This window comes from Vicugna pacos, chromosome 13, assembly GCF_048564905.1.
Source record: "Vicugna pacos chromosome 13, VicPac4, whole genome shotgun sequence".
Classification (NCBI taxonomy): domain Eukaryota; kingdom Metazoa; phylum Chordata; class Mammalia; order Artiodactyla; family Camelidae; genus Vicugna; species Vicugna pacos.
In genome coordinates this window covers 49,428,891-49,452,132 of record NC_132999.1, presented here as the reverse complement: position 1 = coordinate 49,452,132, position 23,242 = coordinate 49,428,891, and the positions used below count along the sequence as shown (strand labels likewise).

General features: G+C 48.3%; 1 protein-coding gene and 1 pseudogene across 2 annotated transcripts; one reads left to right on the top strand and one right to left on the bottom strand.

Moving 5' to 3' along the window:
• Positions 1–543: 543 nt before the first annotated feature.
• On the bottom strand, positions 544–12,413 carry TRIM63 (tripartite motif containing 63). 2 transcript variants are annotated; one of them, XM_006196804.3, is made up of 9 exons: positions 11,780–12,413; positions 10,414–10,586; positions 7,586–7,754; positions 6,699–6,794; positions 5,704–5,937; positions 4,925–4,947; positions 4,463–4,587; positions 2,138–2,209; positions 544–1,124 (listed from the first exon to the last, which is right to left on the bottom strand). In XM_006196804.3, the coding sequence occupies exons 1-9, from the start codon at positions 11,936–11,938 to the stop codon at positions 1,114–1,116; spliced, it is 1,062 nt and encodes a 353-aa protein (XP_006196866.1). In that variant the 5' UTR covers positions 11,939–12,413; the 3' UTR covers positions 544–1,113. The 2 variants fall into 2 exon arrangements, with proteins under 2 accessions (XP_006196866.1, XP_072831928.1); XM_072975827.1 differs by lacking the exon at positions 544–1,124 and having other exon boundaries at positions 2,052–2,209.
• An 8,696-nt stretch (positions 12,414–21,109) lies between these two features.
• LOC102528294 (mitochondrial import receptor subunit TOM40 homolog pseudogene) lies at positions 21,110–22,114 on the top strand (annotated as a pseudogene).
• The last annotated feature ends 1,128 nt before the right edge of the window (positions 22,115–23,242 follow it).

Below are 23,242 nucleotides of genomic sequence, written 5' to 3'. Positions count from 1 at the left end.
TGATGCCCCCGGAGGCAAACTCTAATCCTGAGAGACAGGAGGTGAAAGGAACTAGCAGACAAGTCTCTCCCTTCCTCCCTCTGATGAATGGCTTGAGACTGGCTTATTCTTTGTGACCTGCTCGAAGCATCTCACAAGGCTCATCAAGCAGCTGGGTCTCTTGGTGAAGCTGTGGCCAGCTTGCTAGTTCGATATTTTATATTTGCTTCCCTCCTTTGCTGCCTTGCTTCCACTTCCCTTCACACTGGCTGCCCTGAGAATGTACCTGAACTAAAGCATTTACCCTTTGTCTCAGGCTCTCTTTTCTAAAGAACCAGAGACCAAGGCATTAAACCTGTTTCTGCAGGGTCCTCTCAGGGCCAGTTTTCCTTGGAGCTCTCATTGGGAAATGCCGGCTTAAAGGACAACTTCTTTGGTGGAATAGAAACCTAGTCTTGCCATCACTGTCAGCTTCCTGCCACACACTTCCTAACAGGCCTTCTGTCGGTCCACCCTGAACTCTCTGGGAAAAAAAGGTTGAATTGAAACCCCAGCCTGTTTGGTAATAACTGGAAGAAAGCGCTGTGCATTTATTAAAACAACATATAACACAAACTTGGTTACCATCCCTTATGTCAGAGAAAGGCATTGAATACAGTACATTATCCCTTCCTAGGCCTGTGAGTGCTACCCAGCCCTCCCACCCAGGAAAGGAAGTGGGCAGCTGTATCAACCTGGCTTCCTTCCCTTCTTTATAACAATCGCCAGTCACACAATGACCAGGCGTTATCATACAAAAGTTCCTTTACAAAAAGCACCAAATTGGCATACATATACAAGTATATACAAAAATCACATTTAAAAAACGTACAAAATATTCCATTTTGCACCAACGTAGAAAAGTATCCAGTGTGGTTGTTTCAAGCATGTTTCCAATTCTGGTTCACAACGCTGGACACAGCGGTGGGGTCCTACTCCTAGTTCCTGCTCTCTGAGCAGAGAAGACACACTTCCCCAAAGCCCCTCCAGGGGCCCCGATCCCTCCCACCCTGGGCCTGTCCCCAAGGCAGTTGAGCCCATCCCCCCCCTCCCCAGTCTCTCTGCAACTGGAGGGTCTCTCCTTCATCCAGCTCCTTATTGGTGCCCTGAAAGAAGACAAAGAAACCCCAGGTGAGACAGGGACTCAGGGTGATCCAGGGCTTACCAAGCTGCAGTGACAAAATTATCAAACTCCATTTCCTGCCTGGTCTCTTCCTTTTAAAATCAAAATCAAATAGAATTTAGCAGCCTAAACGCTATGGATTGCACATCCAATACAAAAATTTTCAGAAGGCTATTTTATATTTTTTTAGCTGGATTGAAATTTAGTTCCAACAGTAACTCGGCTTGAAAATAATAATATTAGCGAATACACTAATTAGCAATGATTATCTAATTTACTCTCCATCTAATCCATTGAGGCTAGTACTATTATGCCCCCTGAGCACAGATGAGTAGCTCCAGACTCAGAGAAGTTGTGAACTGCCCAAGATCACACCGCTAGTCCATGGGAAAACTGCAACTCAGAACCCAGGCCCTTAACTATATTCTGCCACTTTGGCAAACTCAGATGCCTACAGAGTCCTGCAGATGACATGAATGGGTCCATCAGGCAGGCAGCTAGTGGGGCTGGGCAAACTGGGAAGTGCATGTCCCATCCAAAGCAGGCAGCGCCAGCTCTCTGGGACTAGGGAGAAGTGCAAGTCCAGCATCATTAGCTCTTTCCCAAATTTTCACAAGGTGAAAATCCAGATTCTTAGCTGAAATCTTTAAAAACAAAAACAAAACCTCCTTTAAAACAATCTTCTAATTTAAAAATTTTCAAAACTTGGGCCAAGCCTGCCTCTTGGGCCCTCTTTTACCTGTTATGCTGTATCACTTTCTGTTTAGGAAGGTCATTTAGATGTAAAATGGGAGCTTTTTATTATGAATAGTTGGGGGGAGGGGTTCTCTTCTTTAAGAGCAAAAGGAACAGGACTTTATCCTTAATAGGTTTAAAACCCCTTCTGGGAACAGGAACCGTCACCCCAGTGTCAAGCACAGCCCTCTGCATTCAGTAGGAATCTCACATTATCACTGAGTGAATGAATGAATGAAAGGAAGTAGACAGATTTCTTACCTTCTTCCTTCCCCTCTGTGGACTCCTCCTCTTCCTGATCTTCTTCTTCAAAGAACTCTTCCTCTTCCTCATCTATGTGTGACAAAGCACTGGGTTAGGTTGGGGCTGGAGTCTCAGAGGAGCTGCTCAGAGGGGATCCAGGCTGGAGACAGCACACATCCCATGCCCAGTCGGGGTCAAATGGCCCAGGAGGTGATGGGCTTGCCAAACCCAAGCTGCGCAGAGGCCAACTTCCTCCTTCCCCTGCCCTCCTCCTTCCTTCCCACACCCCTCCAAGGGAGAGAGGCTCAAGACCTCCTTTGTTCCCGTAGCTGCAGCAGCAGCAGCACTTGATGTGCCTGTGACCAGGGGGAACTTTGGGAAATCAGGCTTTGTACCTTTGCACATTTCTCAGTTAGGTCAGCATCACCTGGGGGAAATGGGACAAAAACACCTGGATTCTCAGGAATCAGAGTCCTTATCCTGAAGGAATCTGCTCAGCCTTTGAAATCTGCCTGTCTAGCACTCCCTGTCCAGTTTCCTCATTCCTTAGCCTACAAAGACATGGATATGGAGTGGGGAGCACTCCTGGGGCCATCGGCTCCTTAGTTGTCTGAAGCTGAGCCCCAGACAGTGACTGTGCCACAACCTGTGTCCCCGCTGTCCCATCCCGGGATATCACCTTCAAGCTCTGCTAAAAGGGAACACGCCCCCCACCAAGCCACTTCCTTAATCCTTTGGGGGCCCTGAAGGGGTGACCACAGAGTCAGAGCACTTGTCAGGAGGATCTAGGGAGAAGCTTGAAAGAATTAATGCCTCCAAACTGACAGCCAAAATTCCGGCCCTGTACCTGGATCTGGGCATAACCCAGGGAATTTTCCTATTGGGGTTTAATCATTATCACAAGTAACTACTCAAAGCAGTATTTGCTGAGGACTTACTATGTGCCACATGCTTACTTGTGCTAAGTGCCTTACACACATTGCCTCATATAATCCCCACAAGGGCCTTGTGAGCCAGATGGCCCTTGGTGGAATCCGCATGGGTTATTTACTGCCTGTGTGGCCTCTGGCAAGTCACTCACCCTCCCTTGGCTTTATTGCCTCAACAACAAAATGGAGATGACAACAGAAACTACCTCTTAAAGTTGTATTAAACAACAGAACTTATGTCAAGAGCTCAGTGCCCAGGACATAGAAAGTACTCAATAAACGGTAGCTGTGGGTACTCTCCCCATTTACCTATGAGGACACTGACACTCAGGGAGAAAATTGAAGGTACTGCTGATATCACAGTGTCAGACTGTTCACACAGTATTATTCACTCTTGAATGTCTTAACTTAGGGAGGGCGACAGGGGAGCAGACGACCTACAGAAATGGACATACCCAAGTCCATAGGTATCCCAGCTTTGGGATGCATTTTGTCCTTACCCAACAAAGTGGTATATTTGAGCTTCTGAGAATAGATTTAACACCCCAAAGTCTGAGAGCTTGTAGGAGAGCCAACACAAGAGGTGCCAAGAAGCTTTTCTCTTTCTCACTCCAGCCCATTCACAGCTCTTCCCTGTTCCTGCACAACCCCCACCCCTCTTTCTCTCAGCGCATCACTGGAGCATCACCTCTCAGACAATGCGACATTCAGCAGAACTGGATCCACCCTCTCTTTGTTGTTAACTAGCTACCTTTCAACTGTGTAACTTTGAGCAAACTATCAACATCTTTGTTCTCCATCTGGTTTCCTCATTTTCCCTCATTATTTTTCCTTTATTATTGTTATTTTATGTGGTTACAATTGTTATAGGCACTCTATGGAAGAGTAATCATAAACAGAAACGAGGATAGAATACAAATGAAGGTACCTGCATATCTGTGAGGTCAGCAGTTAAGAAACTGAAGCTAAGACTAGCTTTAGGCAATAACTAGTATATGTCTAGCACCTTACAACCACCTCTGTATCAATAGCTCATCATTCGGTGGTCTTTATCAGTAGACCCGTTTTTAATTTAGTTTTAAATTTAGAAAATGAAGCTCAGGAAGCTGGAGGGGCCGCCAAAGTTCACATAGTTAAGAAGTGGTAGAACCCGGTTTGAACTGAGGTCTGCCTGACTCCAGTGTCTCTGTCTACTGCCCTGCGTTTCTTCCTGTAGTGGATCCATTCCTAATTTATTGAGTAACAATCACGTACAAGGCACTGTGCTGGGCTCTGGGCTCATCCAGAAGTTGGCTCTATGAGTTTGATTGATATCTGGGTGTCTTTGCTAGTGCATCTGCCTCCACGCGGGGCCCAGCGGGAGGAAAGTTGATTTCCAGGGGGGAATAGACAAGCGGCACCGCCCCCTCCTTACCTGTCCCAAAGTCAATGGCCCTCAGGGTATCTGCTATGTGCTCTAAGTCCAAAGTAAAGTAGTCCATGTTTTCAAAGCCCTGCTCTATCTTCCCCAGCTGGCAACCCTTGGAAGCTTCCACAATGCTGTGGTGGAGACAGAAAAACGGAGAGGGGAGAGCACAGTGAGATCTCCGGCCTCAGAGAGGGAAGCGGATGTTTTAGCTCCAACTTACACCAGAGCACATGCTTGTGCCCACACCCAGGACTTGCATCCAGAGGCTCCCCCCAGAGGGTAGGGTATTTCTAGTCACAAGCACAATGGATGGTCTAAGAAAGCAGGGATGCAGATGCCAGGAAAGCTAGCCTGGGGTGAGATTGTCCCAGCAAAGCTAATGCAAAGAAGGAAGCCCTCCAGACAGAAATTAAAGAGGGACCTGGGGGTAGTTAGGGCCTTGGATCCTAGCGCTGGAGAGACACTGACCTTCTGATGAGTTGCTTGGCACTCTGTAGGAGGAAAGAAAGAGCAAAGGGTTAGGATTGCATAAGGGCTAGCCCCAGGAAATCAGCAAAACCAGTGACTGGGCACTGCAGATGGGCACTTGGTGCCACTCCCTAGCCCAGTTGTGACCTGCTCCCCAGCTTGAGCTGAACGGAACTTGGATGTTCTTCCTTTGTCCATGTTCTGCACAGGTCTTGGTCATCATTCTAGGACCCTCCCGTTGTCCTGGCAGGAAGCTGGGATTCTTGGCAGTCTAAACACTTTTAAACCCTGAGATCTCCAAGATGAGAATCATATTCTTATCATCTTTTTATACCCAATGTATAGCACAAATTCTGGCCCACAGTACACGCTTAGGAAATTTTTATTGAACTGAACTCCTCCTTCACAAAACCTTATAGCGGATCCTTTTCTGTTTCTCCCACGCAGCTCTTCTAGGGCAGAGCTGTGTCTCCTTCATCTGTGTTTCCACCTCAGTGGCTGGCCTACAATAGGTGCTCAATTAATAGTCTCTACATGGACACTGTAATTTGCAGCTTGCAAAGTCATCTCACACCCTTATTTGATCCTCATGAAATCAGCTAAGAGAAAAGAAGGTAGGAACTATTTCATGCTCGTTGTACAGATGTGGAAGCGGGGCTCAGAAAGAGCTTTAAATGACTTGCCCAAGGGCACAGTCATTGGCGATCAGTGGTGGAGCATGACTCGAACCTTAGAGAGCTATAAAGTTGAAGTGCCCACACCCTCCCAGTCCTGCTCACCAAGAGGAAGATGGCCCCCCCAGGCTCGTCCAGGGACTGGATGGCTGTTTCCACCAGCTTGGTGGACTTGTCCAGTTGCTCCCGGTACTGCTGGATGAGTGCCTCGATGAAGCTGAGCTTCTCCTCCTGCTCCCGCGTGATCCGCTGCAGCAGCTCACTCTTCTTCTCATCCAGGATGGCGTACAGCACATCAAACTTCTGGCTCAGCTCTTCCTTCACCTGGTGACTGTTCTCCTGGGGGCAGAAATCTCAGAGTCACATCCTGCGGGTATGCCTTCCTATCCCCAATACTTCCTTCCTGGGATGGGTGTGCTAGGAATAAAGAGTCTAAGCCTGGAAGAGATCTTACTACACCCCCACTTTACAGAACACGAAATAAAAGACTTGGCAAGAAGAAAGCATTTGCTTTAGTCTCCTAGCCACTGAGTGCACCAGTAACGTTTGGGGGCTGGTGTCATGGAGAAAGCTACCGCCTTCCTCAAAAGTAGAGACTTGAGGGTCAGATGGGATGATGTATCTGGGCCTCCTGTGGGCCCCCAAGTTACACTCTTCACTCCATTTTAGGACCAAGACTGGATTTAGGAAGCTCTGCATGATTTGGTCATCACAGAGGTGGAGAAATAGCTCTTCCCCTAGTGGCCTCCTCATTGAAGTTCTCTTCTCTCCAACACTGATGTTACATCTTAGTTTCCTTAACTGTAAAATGGGTATAATAACAGCATCTCATCCTGCTTGAGGCTCTAGTATCCTCTGTCAGACTGGGAGCCCCTCATGGGTAATAACAATACCCTCCTCCTTCCTTTGAGTTTATCCTTCACACGTCTCTTTGTTCACCAGAAATACGGTGATCTCCTTCCCCCATCTCATCTCCAGGCCCCCATCCCAAGGGGAGATGGGAATATCATGGATGCTTCTGCAGGGATAGTAAGTAAAGTTGCCTCCCCAGGCAGCAAAGGGAGGCCTTGGACCCCCAAGCAGAGCTATTCTTCCCTCACCTTGGTCATCCGACAGGAGTCCTCCAGCTGAGTGATGATGGTCTGCACACGGTCATTCCCCGCCACCAGCATGGAGATACAGTTACTCAGCTCAGTCTAGATGGGAGGAAAGGGTGGGGATCACGAGAGGAGAGACAAAAGTAGTCTCAGGGCCTGCCCTTGCGGGAGTGGCAGCAAAATGGCCCTCTCACTCCCCTCTCGGCTACAAAGAACCTCCTTCTGGGGGGCAGCTCAGCTCCAGAGCAGAGAATGTCAGAGAGATACTGTATCATTATTTTACAAAGGAGGCCCAGAGGGGAAATTAGCTGCACAAGGTACACAGTCATGTGCTGGCAGAGGAGAGGCCTGTTTCTAGGAATGAAGGGATCCAGAAAAGAAACAGATTGGAGAATTCTAGAAGAGAGAGATCAAGAGAAGAGTGGGCGGTGGGGAGGAAAGAGTACAGAAAGGGGGCCCACAACTTACTGCATGTACAAGATGGTGGGGGTTCCCACAGGCCCAGAGGCCCCAGGAAAGGGCTCTCAGCTACCTCCTGCTGCAGGAGGATTTGGAGAGATGTGACCAGCACAGGAAGAGGTGTCTGGGGCCTAGAGCACACTGGGTTGTGGAAGGCATGGCCTGAGAGGGCCCTGGTGGCCTGGCCCTGGGATCTGGTCTCTCCCTTGTGGCCACACCCAGGTGCTCTCAAGTAGCTCTAAGTATAACCCATGAGCTCAGCCACCTCCCCCAGGAAGGCAAGGGTTGCTGTCTCTGTGGCCTGGGAAGTCCCTCCAGGGGGACTATTCCTAAAAGGTCGGCTCAGCAGATCTACAGGGATCAAATCCACATCCTGAATCATCTGTGCCCAGCAGATTCAGGTTAGGGGTGGAAGTGGCTCAGGCCAGTACCTTTTGACCCTGGAAGACACTCTGCAGTGGGGCTACCTCGCAGGCCTTGTGGGCCCCAAACACCTTGCACATGGAACACGTGGGCATTTCACATGTGAGGCAGTAGATGTTGATTTTCTCATCTTCGTGCTCCTTGCACATGGGGTGGCTGCCCTTCTGCAGGGGCCGACTGAAGTGGAGAAAAGTCACAAGTCACTGGGTTGTGGTCTCTAGTCTCTACCTCCTCCCTCAGCCCCAGAGCTATGACCTGAGCTCTCAGTGGTTGGCTGTTCCCAATCCTTTCATTCTCTGGGGACCCAGGACCAAGGACGCTAATGACACCTAGGCTAGGACTCCAAGTCCAGGATGGATCCCAATGCAGACAGGGGAAGGGTTGTAGAATCACAGAGTCACTTTGAGACATTTTTGAGAAGAGGAAACTGGGTCCCAGAAAGGTGAATTGACTCACCCAAGGTCGCCCAGCAAGTCAGAGCACGGGAGGCTAGAGTTTATTTGCTCTAATTATAGTCCCCATAGCTCTTGGTTACAGCAAGCTGGGCTCTGAGCAAAGCAATTTTTACTCATGGCCTCATCGATTTCTATATTTAATCCACCAGACTGTAATCTCCATCAAAGCAGGGAAACTTGCCTATTCTCTTCACTCTTGAATCTGCAGTGTACAGTGTCTGGCATGGAGGAGGTGGTAATTAAATACAGGTAGAAAGAATAAATCAGTAAGCATGCCATGAGGGTGCCCTGAGGCTCTGGGAAGGCGGCAGTATGTGTGCCCCAAGTCACACAACTAGAACTCGGGCAGCCCAGGACTGTCCAACAGCTCAGCTTGACCAGAAGCTCTTTCCAGGGTCCAGAATCCCTTCTTTCTCTTTCTTCCCAAACACACACTCTTTGGCTTTCTCCCTTTGTCCCTCTCTGGGGCCTCACCTGAGCTTCTCTCAGGCCATCAGTCACTTCCTACCTGAGATTCAACCAACAGCATCTCTACACCACATCTGATTTCCCAGCTCCTAACACAGCAGACATCTCATAAATGATGACTGTTCCCTATCAGTGTCAGTGTCTCAGCCTTGCATGACTGGTCACACCCTGGGCATTATTGTCCCCTCAACATCTTCAATAAGCCCCTTTCCAGACTTCTGTTTTTGTATCTTTTAACCCAGCCCCCACCCCTATGCTGGCAGGGCTTCCTTTGCCCCTGTCTCTATCCCCTGGGAAGGGAGCTCTGGGATGGCAGTAGGTGCAGAGGTGAGATCCTGAGGGTCTGGTGCCTGTGTCCTCTGCCATCCTAGATGCCCATCCTACCAATCCCGAGCATCAGCATCTGGTTCAAATCCAGATTGTTCTGCCCTTGTGACCTTGGACAAGTGACTTCATCTCTCTGGGCCTTGGTTTCTTCCCAGGGATCATGGTAGGAGTTGTCTGTGATGAATGTGTAGTGCCTGGCACAGAGCAGACTCTCAGTAGCTATCACTGTCATTCAACTATGGAGAAAGTCTTGAAGGGTTCAAACACAGCGTGCTCTTCCTAGGTCAACACTGGGTGGGCTAACATTTTGATGCAATATTGATTTTATTATTATTATCTCGATCAACAATTATATTTGCATTTTTGTTGCATTGAACTCTAGCAACATGAGAGGTAGTAGCAGTTAAGAATGTTCACCGTGGAGTAAGTCAGACAGGCTCCCTCTCAGCTTCACCACTGCCAGCTGAGTGGCCTCGGACAAACCTCTGATCCTCTCTGAGCCTCCATTTCCTCACCAGAAAGTGAGGGTAAGAATGCCTCACAGGATTATTGTGAGAATTAATCAGGATAATGCATGGACAATATTTGTGCAGTGCTTGAACACAGTAGGTGCTCAATAAATATTTGATATTTTTAACATTTCTGATCAAAATCCTATTTGATAGTCACAATAAGAAATCTCACTGTCCCTTTCTGCAGACGGGGAAATGGAGGCCCAAAGACTTACCCAAGATCCTAAAATGCACTAGTAACAGAGTCTGAGTAAAGCTTTCTCAAACTACGACTGTTCTGTCACCTTTTGGGTAACACCTACTGCCTGTAGGCAGGCACTTGGTGATGGTTTAGAAGCCTAAGGGCTGTGAGATCAGCAGCCTGGAAGTCTTGTCAGGGTGTCCTAATTTGTAAAGGTCTCCCTGGAAGCTGTGTCTCTCCCCAGTTTGAGGCCCGATGCTGCGCGACCTCCACCACTCACAAATTCTGCCTGAGCATGAGTTGCTGTCCCACAAACAGGCAGACTTGGAGCTGGAGGGACTACGTCAAGTCCCAGCAATTCTGCTTCTCATCTGGGAAACGTTAGGTAATTGACTTCGCCTCTTTGAGCCTCAGCTTCCTGGTCCGTGAAATAGGGATACTGAGAGATATGCTCATCCATAGGATTGTTGTGAAACAGCAGCAGGAAGCGTTCCTAGTGCCTGTGCTGTTGTTGTTGCTGTAGAGAAACTGGCTATGTTCTCACTGAGCACTCTCTCTGCCTATCAGGGCCACCTAGCTGGACCCAGTGCCTTTCCCTCCCTCTCACATCTCATCTTTCCCCTGGTTCTGTCTCAGTATCTCCCAGGAGGGCAGCCTAATGTCTCAATCCCCTTCCACGCACTGTGTGACACCGAGAGCCAGGGTTAGGGGATAAGGATGAGCCTCTCTTCCTGCCTGAGGAAGAGGGAGACGGTTCCTGGACTGACGAGTGTAGTTCTTCCAGCTGGGGGACTGGATCCCCAGCACATGAAGGAGGACAGAACACTGGAGAGCTGGGCTCAAAGGATGAGCTGGGGAGAGAGGATGGGCTCCTGGCCTCTGGGCAAACTGACCTGGAGCACTCCTGCTTGTAGATGTCAATAATGTTCTCCACCAGCAGATTCCTCTGCAGGCCATAGACTCCGTGACGGTCCATGATCACTTCATGGCGGCAAGAGGGGCAACGGAAACGGCCTCCGGACATGGACACTGAGCCAACTCGGTTGGTCCAGTAAGGATTGGCAGCCTGCGGGTGGCAAAGGCAGAGGTGAGGCCTGGGCTCCCTCCTCAGCCCTTCCTTTTTTGATTTCTGATTATCCTTCCCCCTGCTCACTCCAAGCATTCCCATCAAACCCTGGGACCTGAAGCTCCCCAACTTGAGATGAGAGCCAGCCCACTCACATAGGGAGCACCTGAGAAGCAACTAAGCAATCAACATGTTTTGGGGGGTAGGATATAGCTCAATGGTAGAGTACTTGCTTAGCATGCACAAGGTCCTGGGTTCAATCCCCAGTACCTCCTCTAAAAATAAATAAATAGTAGTAACTTATGGTTAAAAAGAATATGAAAACAAATATACATATGTTCCTATATGACTGAAGTATTGAGCTGTACACCAGAAATTGACACATTATAAACTGATTATACTTCAATAAAAATATTTTAATAAATAATAAACAAATAAATAACCTAATTCCCTCCACCAAAGAACAAAACCAAAAAACCAAAGCAATCAATAGGTTTGGGTGTCAGCAGACCTAGGTTCAAGTCACAGTAACTCTGTGGGTGACCAACCTTCTCTCTCCAAGCCTCCATTTGCCCATTCACGATATGGGTATATAATTAGAGCCAGCTCCTAGGGCTGCTACTTTAAAGATAAAATAGTGAGAGAACATTTTGTAAAGCGCTTCTGGGGAACTTTGAGGACTGCTTCCCAGCCAGGATGACACCCACTCCCATGCTTTTCTTCAGGAGATGGAGCCCTCCTGCCCCATATTATAGGGAACAGCTTCAAAAGGGAAGGTGCCTCTACTTCCCGGTGCCTCTCGGCCACCCTCCTCCTAAATCTCTGGGCCCTCTGCCACCTTGGAGCTGGCTCCAGGCCCCTGGGGTCTGGTTTCTCTCTCCTCTCCACTTATCGCTTGAGGCATTTGACTCCTGATTGGAGAGTCAACTTCAGTGCTCAGGGCAGGGGTGGGAGAGCTACAGGCAGGGTGGGGAGGGGACATGTGCGTCATGGAGAAGGAATGGGGCAGCTAGAGTGGCCTCCCCAGCCCCCTCAGCCCCTTCCAGAGGCCTCTGCACAGGTTCACCTCAGAGGGAAAAAAAACAGCCCCAGTTTAGAAAGGGTCCCAGGCTGAGAGTTTTCTTTTAGTTTTCATCAGAGGAAAACTGAGTAGCCGCCTGGGGCCCCAGGACTAGGCCATGCCCAGCACTGACCTGGAAGATGTCATTGGCACACTTCCGGCAGAGGTTGTGCTGACACGGCAAGATGACCACCGGCTTGGTAAACATCTCCAGGCAGATGGGGCAGATCAGCTGCTTCTCCAGGTTCTCCATGGGGTTCCCATCCTGGATCAGGTTTGACTTATAATCCATATTGTTGGGAGGTGTGTGGACCCACCTGGTTGCCTCCGTCACTCGCCTCACACTAAGCAGAACAAGGTCTTGCTTTTGTCACAAAATATCCTCCGGGAGCCTCTTACTGCCTTCTTCTGGTGCCGGAAATCTGTTCTTGTTCTGAGGCCCCTCTGATATTTATAGCTGGGCCACAGTCACATGAGCACGGTCACAGGAGGGGACCAGCTGAGCATTCCGGTGCCAAGCGGCTGGCGGGGCTTGAGTTTCCTCCAGGCCTGAAAGACCTCTCAAATCACATGTAGGGATGAGCAATCACTGTTCCCTTGGGACGGTGGTCGTAAACAAGAACAGCCTGTTCGTGGGCAGGCTTGGGGCAGGACTGGGTACCCAGAGTTTCCTTTAGAAATTAGTCTCCTCCCACAGCAGATTGGTAAGGAGAGAGAAGGCCACTGGGATTTGTGGGGTTAATAGCCAGTGCCCCCTCACTGACCTAAATCAGGCCCATCCCCTCCTCTGAGGCAGCTCCTGGGATGAGGCCCATCCCTGAGCACAGCATGTTGCTGGAGGCCTTGACCCCCACCCTAGGTAGCTCATCCCTCCATCCTTTGGCCACAAGTTCCATGTTAATGCTGAAAGGGCTTCCTTGGGACAGAGTCTGGTTCCCTTGTTTTATAGATTTTGACACTGAGGTCTAAGAAGGAAAGGACCTTATTTAAAGTTGTTTAGAAAGGAAGTGGGGGAGGAGGGTGTATCTCAGTGGCAGAGTGAGTGCTTAGCATGCACGAGGTCTTCAGTTCGATCCCCACTACCTCTGTTAAAATAAACAAATAAAATAAGCCTGATTATCCTCCCTCAAAAAAATTTTTTTTTAAAAAAAGTAAGTGGCAAAGCCAGGAATCTTATTCATTCATCACATTTTTCTGAGTACTAATATACATCAAGCACCAAGGTGACAGATAAATGAGTAATCCTTTTCCTTGCCTGGAGATAGTCACAGCCTAGGGAGGGAGACAGACAGAAATAACTATTATGTAGTGCCATGAAACCCTACCTAGCCACCTAAAAGTTATCCAGATGTTCCCCTCTGCTGTCTATACAAATCTAAATTTTTCACCATGTCTTTCTGGACCATCTTCCATGTTGGCAGGTAGAAGCCATTAGAGCAGCTCCAATGGCTGTCTTTAATGTAGAATGTCATGCAAAGGGACACTGGTATAAGGTGCTGGGGTGAGAGTAGAAGCAGTGACATCAGGCTTCAGAATGAGCCTCAGAGCCTGTAGAACCTATGGGAGGAATGTCTAGGATCTCACGAAACAGGGATGGCAGGAGAGTAGGTTTGATCACCTCAGCCTGGAGAGGAGTGAGTGATTGGACAAGACCTAGAGACCTAAGACAAGACCTAGTGAGTAGTGAGGACAGATGAGCCAACCTTGGGAAGGGGAAGGAATGGGAGGGAAAAGAAGAGGGGGAGCCAGTCACAGAAAGGGGAAGACGCTTAGAGGACAAAGGGTGGGTAAATTCAAAGAGACAGTGGTCCCCCTAAAATGTCAATATGCTAGTTTTTGCTGAGCACTTACTATGTGCTGGGAACTCTGCTAAATACTTCATATGCATTAGTTCATTTCATCACCTCAACAGCCAACAACATAAGAACTATTGTATCCCCATTCCACAGATGAGGAAACTCAGGCTCAGAGAGGTAAAATAACTTTTATGAAGTCACACAGCTTACAAGAAGTAGACCTAGGACAAAACCCAGATATGTTTGACTCAGAAGCCCATGCTCTTCACTTCTGTGCTGAACTATAAGTCAACACTGCCAGGCCATCCAGGGGCTGGAGGAGGGTAAGGGTTGAAAGGAAACCATTCCTTCTTCCTTGCTCAGTTTTGTTCAGGCCTCAGGCAGCACTGTTCTCCAGGAAAGAGGTCCTCTCCACTACCACAGGAGACAAAGGCTTCAGCCTAACATGGAATTTCATTCTCCTTTGCCTAAGTGACATAGTTATGGCCAGGGAGACCTAAGGGCTGGTGGGCATGGGCTAAAGATAAAGGATTTCCTCCCTGCTAAAAAGTAAAGTGCAAAGCTTCATTTTTGCCTTTGAATGAGGTTGTGAGAGGATGAGGCTCTCTTACAACCAAGAAGGGACAAGTCTGAGGAAGAAATCAACTCCCTGAGAATGGCAAAGAGGAACTATAGAAAGCACTGAGGGCACTGATCCCACCACTGCCAGTTTACCCACCCCTGGAACTGCCCGCCTCTTGACTATCCAAGATGTGAGATAACAGATGTGATGACAGTGTAATTATTCTGTTACTTGCAGCAGAGAGCACTCTATATCCCTTCATGATTCTCAAATCTCTAATTCTAGTTCAGACCTCTTGCTCCCCTAAGCTGATGATTTGCTGGGATCTCTACTGGGATGTTCCAATAGCACCTCAAACTCATCATATCCCAAGCAAAATACACCATCTTCCCCACCCCAAGCTCCTCCTTCTGTTTTTCTTGTCTCCATGTCTTAGTGAACAGCACTCCCATCCAGCCATTTGCATAGACCATGGCTCCTCCTTCCTCCCATTGCCCTTCCAGTCAATCTCTGCATCAAGCATGTATTCGTCTTTACATCTCCCTTGTCATCTTACCATCTGTGAGCCTGACTCTCCCTCTGAACTTGAAGACTTTGAGGGCAGAAATTGTCTCTACTCATTTCCATACCTCTAGTGCCTGGCTCACAGTAGGCACAAAAGCAAATGTTTTTAAATAAGTGGACAAATGATTGAGTGAATTAAACATAGAAGCAGCAGGGTTACTGTCAGACTTGGGGGAGACTGAGGTACTTGAGCAAGTTTTGTTTTTTTGTTTTTTTTGGCTGAGATGATGCAGCCAGTGGAGATAGGGGATTGGGGTTGATGGAGTAACTTCTAAAGCCTTGGGGGTGGGGGTATAGCTCAGTGACAAAATGTGTGTTTAGCACATGCAAGGTCCTGGGTTCAATCTCCAGTACCTCCACTAAAAAATAAGTTAAATAAAGCCTTGGGAAGGAGAAGGACACTCCAATCTTTAAGTTGGTTGGATAGGAGAGGGGAAAGGATGGAGATGAGTGAGAATCAGAGGTGTTAGTAGATGGAGAGAAAGGTGCTTATATTGATGACCTCAGTCAGTCCAGAGAAAGTTGATGTCACTTTCTGATGCTGAGGCAGGGAAAAGGGTAGCAGAGCAGGTGGTAGAAGAAGTTTGGACTAGCCAGTGTGAAACACAGGAGGAAGTGCCCTGGAGAAGGGTGGAAGGACTGTCTGGGAGCAGAAGAGACTCCCTGATGTTTCCCAGCACAGATTTGCCATTTGCAAGGAGCCACTCACATGGCTCTGCTGACTTTCTCCGGCCACACTTGGCAGTCCAGGTGCAAAAGCCAAGCAAATGGACAGTGGGATTGACTCCAGCCTGGGAGTTGGCAAGGCCAGCCCTGCTGAAAGGCAGGGGGTGAGAAAGGGAAATTCCCTCATGGGCCATGCTGGGCACCAAAACATTTCTTGTCATTTAATCCTCACAACAGCCCTGCAAGGAAGCCATTATGATCTTTGTTTTTCCCAGGAGGAAATGAGATTCAGAGAGTTGATTGGCTTGGCCAAAGACACACAGCCCAAAGTGGCAGAGCCGAGCTGGGGTTCACATCCAAGGTAGCCTGACTCCTAAACTTGTGCTCCTCACACTGAAGCATCTACTGAGTGCTTATTGCATGTCAGGCATTGTGCTAAGCCCCTTCCATCTGTCCCTCTGGTTCAGTCTTCAAAATAACTCAGTGAGGCAGGGATCGTGATTTTCCCTGTTTTGTAGCTGAGCTATAAAGGCTCAGGGAGGTTAAGAAACTTGGCCAAAGTCCCCAAACAGTGAGTGGCAAAACCAGCACCAGGAGCAGGAAGTTATAAACCAGTATCATTACCAGCTATTAGAACATACTACGAAGCTATGGACTGGCAAGAGGAAGACAAACATGGACTATGAGACTGAGCCTGAGCCCAGAGCTCATAACTACTACATATTACTGCTTCTGTCTCTGCAAGTCTTCATTTTACTGTTTATTAATGAAAATTCCAAACATATAGAAGTAGAACAGTATAGTGAATTCATGTGATCAAACCCAGATTCAATTGTTATCTACATGTTTCCAGTCTAATTTCATTTATACTCGCCAAAAAGCTTATTTTTTCTGGAATATTTTAAAGCCAATTTTAGTCATCAAGTCATTTCACCCATAAATACTTCAGTAAGCATTTCTAGCTGATAAGGATTTTTTTTACATAATTTCCATGCCATTATCACAGCAAAACTAACAAAAAAGTCTTAATGTTATCTAAATCCCAGACAGTTTTAAGAGGCTGCTGATTGTCACAAATGTCTTTCTAGTTAGCTTATCCAAATTAGATCTAAATACAGTCCTATACAGAGCATTTTGTTGTTTTTGTCTCATTAATCTCTTTTAATTTATAACAATTGCCATCCCTACTATTCTTTGTGCCACTCATTTGTCTGAGAATGATTCTGGGTATTATGATTCTCATTTTGACATATGGGGAACTGAAGTTCAGAGAGGTTAACTGACTTGTGGACTGTCACCCAGCTAAGAGACAGACTTCTCATTTGGGAGTGCCCCCAAAGTTTGTGTTACTAGTAGGAGGAGCTTTAATGCCAGAGGCGGGGGAGGGTCCCAGCTGGGTAGGGGTCAGGCAAAGCAATAGGGAGAATGGTCTGGGCCTGAAAAGAAAAGGTATAGATGGAAGGTGATAGCAACAATAATACTCTTTTTGACTAATTTAGTGCTTACAAGGAGCTGGGCATCTACTAAGAGCTCCGTGGCACTATTTCATCCAGTCTTCACCACAATTATGAGGTCATACTTACCCCCATTTTACAGATAAAAAAACTGAGGCCTAGCTTGGTATATGGAATTGCCTCAAGTCCCACAGCTAGTTTAGGTGGAGCTGGAATAGGCCAGTTTAACCCCAAAGTCTGTGCTCTTTCTGATTGTCACTAGAAGTGGTGGGGCAGAGGTACTTTCCAGAAACCTGAGATTTTGAGGCCACTTGGTTGGGGGAGAAAACCCTGGCCTGGGGCCCAGATACCTGGACTCCATTTTCCGCTCTGCCAGAGACAAGCAATATGATGCCCAGGAAGCCACACCCACCTTCAGTATCTTCTTCTGCCAAATAGAGCAACCATAAGAGATGATCCCCGAAGGTCCTTGCCCCTCCCCAGTGGCAGGTTTCTTGAAGAAACTGCTCCCAGGAGGGATGACGCAGGCCTGAGGGTAGTGATGCTGGAGAGGAAACCACCCTCCATCTCCCCTTTCATTTTCGCATAGTTTGGGCTTGCTTAGATGTTTTCTTGGTGCATCACAGAACAAATCCTTTCCACGTGCGTGTTGTTCTCCGCAGCCCCCATGACCTTCCCTGGAGGGCGGGGTCTGCCCTGCCCCTTCCTCTTGATTTTCCCCTTGAGCCTCTGTGGTGCCTGGGGGTACCCTCAGAAAGGGGGATGGGGTGGGGACTGTTTTTCTTATGGTTTGAGATCCCTGTCACATGCTTCGATGTCACCCTCATCGAAGAATCATCCCAAATCACAGGATCAAACCAATAGGTCATCTGACCTAGAGGCTAAAGCCAGAGCAGTTGCCAGAGGCAGGTCCACAGGGTCTAGGGCATGATTCAGTGCCCCAGGTGCCAGGGCAAAGCCTACTGGGCCTGCCCACGTGCCATGGAAGGGGCGCAGAGCATCCCGGGATCTCACTATTCTGGGCTGGAAGCCCTATAGGCCTCTTCCCTCTGTCCCCAGATCCAGATGACCAATGTGGGCAGCTACAAGGGCTCTGGGTAGTGGGTGGCATTTAGAGAAAGGGACTGCCCCGGGGGACATAAGGTGCCAACAAGGTCTGGAAGGGGCGCTACATAGATGACCCTGAACTAAAGTATCAAAAGTGCTTTGTAAACAGTGAGATGCAATAAACCCTTACTAGAAGGCCCTGAGAGAGTAGAGCAACAAGGAAGAGGCTGCCAGGCACTAATGAGTAGACTGCCCTAGGAGAACATGGCTAAGATTGATATCAGATGTTTTGCCTATGTTTTCTCCTAGGAGGTTTATAGTGTCTTGTCTTATATTTAAGTCTTCAAGCGATTTTGAGTTTATTTTTGTGCATGGTGTGAGGAAGTGTTCTAACATCACTGATTTGCATGACACTGTCCAGTTTTCTCAACACCATTTGCTGAAGAGACTGTCTTTTCTCCATTGTATATTCTTGCCTTCTTTGTTGAAGTTAATTGACCATAGGTCTGTGGGTTTATTTCTGGGCTCTCTATTCTGTTCCATTGATCCATATGTCTGTTTTTGTGCCAATACCACACTGTTTTGATTACTATATCTCTGTAGTATTATCTGAAGTCTGGGAGGGTTATTCCTACAGCTTTGTTCTTTTTCTTCAGTACTGCTTTGGCAGTTCTGGGTCTGCCAGGCACTAATGGATCTGAGTTCAAGTTTAGGCTCCTCTACATATTAGTTTTGTTACCTTGAGCACATTACTTAACCTCTGTATCTGAATTTTCTCATCTCTAAAATGAGAGTTAGGTAGACAAATTATATCTCTTGGTCTTTTCAGCCTGGAAAGTCTAGGGTTCTGGATGACGGTCTGCTAACGGGCCCTGGAGCATGATTGTATAGAAACGATAGACACAATCTAGTCCAGTCACCCTGACCTAGGAAGTGAGCTGAAAAGGATATGGTTCACAGACAGGAGCAGTTTTATGAGAGAGGGGGAAAAGCTGATGGGATACACAGTAACCTCCCAGACCCAAGTCACAGAGGCACAGAGCCAACCCTCAAGCACTTGCCCAAAAGGCCAAGCTGATAGCCCTCACCTGAGCCTTAGAGCTTGGCACAGGGAAGATCTTACATGTTAACACAGATTCCCAGCGTGTGTATACCATCCTACATAGACATGCACGGGACTGTTTGGAAGAAAAGAGGTAAGTTTACTGCAGAGGATAAACAGGTGAAACATACTGAAGCTCTTAGAAGCAGAAGATCTTCCCAAAAAGGTGGCAGTGATTCATTGTAGGGGTCACCAAAGAAGGATGCAGAGATAATAAAGGGAAACAACAAGGCAAATGCAATTGCCCAAAGGGCAGCCCTAGAACCAGTAACTTGGCAACTACCTCTCATAGCTTCAGATCCATCCAATTATTCCCCAGTCTACACAAAGGAAGAATTAGACAAAGCCCAGGGCTTTCAACAGAGATCTAGGAGGCCATGGGTGGCTAGTTAACAAACATGGGCAATGCTTCTTTCCCCAAATTGCAGCTTGTTAAGCTATCAGGGAGGCTCATCAAGGAACTCACTAGAGGTGGGAAGTCCTTTATAAATGGCTGGTTGAAGTCATGGTAATTTCTAGCATGGAAAGTATAATCAGTCAGACAGTTGAGACATGACCCATTTGTACAATAAATAACCCCAACACCAGACCCCCCAGAAGTCCCTAGATAAGACCCACTCAGACTAGAGGGACATATCCTGGGGGAGACTGGCAGATTGATTTCACTGTCAGGAGGAGTGTACTGGGCAATTTCATCCATCTCTTGATGCTATTAGACACATTTTTGGGGTGGACAGAAGAGTTCCTGCTAGAACTGAAATGGTAGCTGAAGTGGCTAAGGCATTACTAAAAAATAATCCCCAGGCTTGGGCTCCCAGGATCCCTTCAAAGTGATAATGGTTCTGCATTTGTGTCTCAAGTGATGAAGGGGATAACAAGTGCCCTGGGAATAAAAGGGACCTTGCACTCAGCCTGGAGACCCAATCGTCACGGAAAGTAGAGAGAACTAATCAAAACTTGAAACTGGCCTTAGCCAAGCTATGTCAGGAAACTCAAGAAAACTGGATTAAGTTGCTTCTGATTGCCCTGCTCCAAATGTGGTTAGCCGCAATGGATAAAGTTAAGGTGCATTGAACTTATGTATGGTAGATCCATTGCCCAAGCCTTAAGCCCCTTGAAATGAAACAACTCAGGTGTGCCCTCCAGGTGGGAGAAACCATGAAAGCTCTCATGGAATATGGTAACCAGGTGCTGCCAGCTCCCACTGACCTGGCCCTACATCCCTTCCAGCCAGGAGACTGGGTATATCTAAAAACCTGGAAAACCGGCAGCCTGCAGGATACCCTGGTAACTGCTGTCATTGTTCTGAGTCTTCTTTGTGCCCCTTCCCCCCAACCCTGGACACCTTCACCCCTATGCTTGCAAAATGAGGGCTCTATACTTCCAATTTATACTGCCTATCTTGGGAATTGAAACATTCCTCCCCACTGTCAAACAAATTTCTTTTATAATGTGACCAGAGATATTCAGGAAGGATGGAACTTCACTGATTGTTGGATCTGTTATGCCCAACCTGAAACATGAAAAGACCATCAGACATATTTAAGAGGAAATCCAATAACCAAGAAGGAAGCACTAAATACCACCCTCTTCCCAGAAGATGATAAACCGTAAACAAGTTGAAGTCACAGCTAGTCCTAGTTGTGACACATATGGACCAACAGCACCAACAATATGTGACTCAGGCAGCCCAACGAGGGAAAACACAGTTGAGTTTGGTATCTGGGTGCCCCAATAGGAGCCTAGATATACTTACATGGATGGGAAACCAGAGCATCGACCCTTCCAGGTCTCAAGCCAATAGGACAGGGTTGGCGTGCTTACAAAGAGGAAACATGTTCTTGGATGAGCCCCAAACTCAGAGAGGGACAGGGCATCCAATGCTTAGACAGGGCCTAGGTGAGGGGATATGTCACTTTAAGAACTGTGGGACCAGATTCAAACTTAATTAGGGTTTACGATTGGTCCATGACCCCTAGGAAGAAGCCACAATGCTCCAAAAGAGCCGCCAAGACAATAATCGCAGGAGTCATTGCACTCATAGGGCACTAAGGACCCTGGCCGGGGGAACCATATATAAACTGTCACCATAAAAAACATAACAGCCACAGTGGAGACAGTGGCCAGTGAGACTGGCCTCGACTTCAAACTATGAGAACAAATTTGACATGTGGGCGACGGTGGCGGCAGCGGCAGCAGCGGGTTTGGTTGTGCGTGGCACACAGGGTGGGAGCGAAGCCCAGACCTGAAGGAGGTGCTGCCGCAGGAAACCATGGGGAACGTGTTGGGTGCTAACTTGCTGCCCGCAGGGCCGCCGCCTCCGCAGCCTGTGCCTCCCCCCGTGGGAATGCCACCGCCTCCGCCCTCTCCTCCGGGCTTCATGCTGCCGCCGCCTGGGGGACGGCCTGGGCGCTGGGGCTGGCACAAGTCGAGGCTCCGAACAGACCCCCAGGACTGAGGCTGCCAGCTCTGGAGGGACCACAGATGATGGGGCCTGCAGCTGCCTGCTCAATCTGGGCACGTTTGAGGATGCCACCGGAAGTGCAAGGAGCTGTTTCCTATTCAGATGGAAGGTGTCAAGCTCACAATCAACAAAGGGTTGAGTAATCATTTCCAGGTGAACCACACAGTAGCCCTCAGCACAATCGGGTAGTCCAACTACCACTTCGGGGTCACGTATGTGGGGACAAAGCAGCTGAGTCTCACAGAGGCATTCCCCGTTCTGGTGGGTGACATGGATAATAGTGGCAGCCTCAACACTCAGGTCATTCACCAGCTGGGCCCAGGCCTCAGATCAAAGATGGCCATCCAGACGAAGCAGTTGAAGTCTGTGAACTGGCAGGTAGACAGGGAATACCAGGGTTCTGACTTCATGGCAGCTGCCACCTTGGGGAACCCAGACATCCCGGTGGGTTCAGGAATCCTTGTGGCCCACTACCTCCAGAGCATCACACCGTGTCTGGCCCTGGGCGGAGAGCTGGTCTACCACCGGCGGCCTGGGGAGGAGAGCACTGTTATGTCACTAGCTGGGAAATATACATTGAACAACTGGGTGGCAACAGTAACGTTGGGTCAGGTGGGCATGCACGCCACGTACTACCACAAAGCCAGCGACCAGCTGCAGGTGGGTGTGAAGTTCGAGGCCAGCACAAGGATGCAGGACACAAGTGTCTCCTTTGGGTACCATTTGGACCTGCCCAAGGTTAACCTCCTCTTCAAAGGCTCCGTGGACAGCAACTGGATCATGGGTGACATGTGGAACAGGCTAAACTTTTAAATCCCATACAAAAATCTGTTGGCACACTGGCCAGTACAGTCCTAGATAACTGAATTGCCCAAGATTATCTGTTAGTCGACCAGAGAGGGGTCTGTGCACGTGACAATGCGTCATGTTGCTTTCACGTCAGTGCAAGTGGCCTGACTGAAGAAAGTGCAGACAGCTTACTGAAAAAAAGCAACTTAACAGAAGGCAGCCAGACTGATCTGGCCAAACAAATGAGGAGTAGGGTGAAACAGACTCTCCCTGCGTCACTTGGTTTCTACTTTTCCTGGGCCCCTCAATAACCATTGTCCTCTTGCTGATATTTGGGCCATGTATCTTAAATTGTCTGATGTCCTTTGTCTCCAAAAAGTTAGAATCTATAAAACTTCAAATGGTGGTCACTCAGGGATGCGAACAGTGGGCTAAGGCCTGGTGACAATCAAACATCTAAATGCAGCTGGGGAGAAGTTCTGCTCTTCTCCCCGGGTCATGACAAGGGCTAAACTCAGCAGGAAGAAGATGGACTTCTTTATTCCTCAGCGCCCCTCAAGAATGAGGAGCAGGACAAAAGACAGAGGAGGGTATGTCACCACCAAAGCCCATGAATAATTTCCGGGGAATAAAAATAGAATCTGGGTAATAAAGTCTAAATTTTTTTTTCCCTTTCTGCTTAGTGTAGCATCACATGCTCATAGTGCACCGCATGCAGAGGCCTTGCATCCGGCACTCCAAACCTGCGTTCCTAGTGCAAAATGGCTGCACTCAACACTAGAGCTTGGTGGGCCATGTGCAGAAGTGCTGTGCCCAACACCGCAACTCAAGATGGCAGCAGCGGGCCGCGGGCAGAGACGCCGCACCCAGTAGGGCATCTGGAGCGTTAGCAGCTCAGGCCCTGTGAGAACTCCACTGGCAGAACACTGAAGCAGCCTGTCCAGAGAAAGCATGTCTAGAGCACACGCTTGCACCCCTCTGTTCTTCGATCAAAGAATAAAACTTTCCTTTGCTTCTGAACCAAACTCATTCTCATTCTATCAGCTCCAATGACACTGGGCAGGAGGATCAGTAACAGAGTGGCACTGTGTTTTATGACCTAGCCTCAGACATCTCACAGTAACATTTCCACTGTATTCTATTGGTCACACA

Bases quoted from the DNA above. Each gene is read 5' to 3' on its own strand.
- TRIM63 (XM_072975827.1), bottom strand. From the start codon at position 11,938: ATGGATTATAAGTCAAACCTGATCCAGGATGGGAACCCCATGGAGAAC. The intron at 6,795-7,585 runs GTACTGGCCTGA...CCTCCCATCTAG, and splicing joins GTGTCTTCCAGGGTCAAAAG to ACTGAGCTGAGTAACTGTAT. The intron at 5,938-6,698 runs GTGAGGGAAGAA...TTCTGCCCCCAG, and splicing joins ACTCCTGTCGGATGACCAAG to GAGAACAGTCACCAGGTGAA.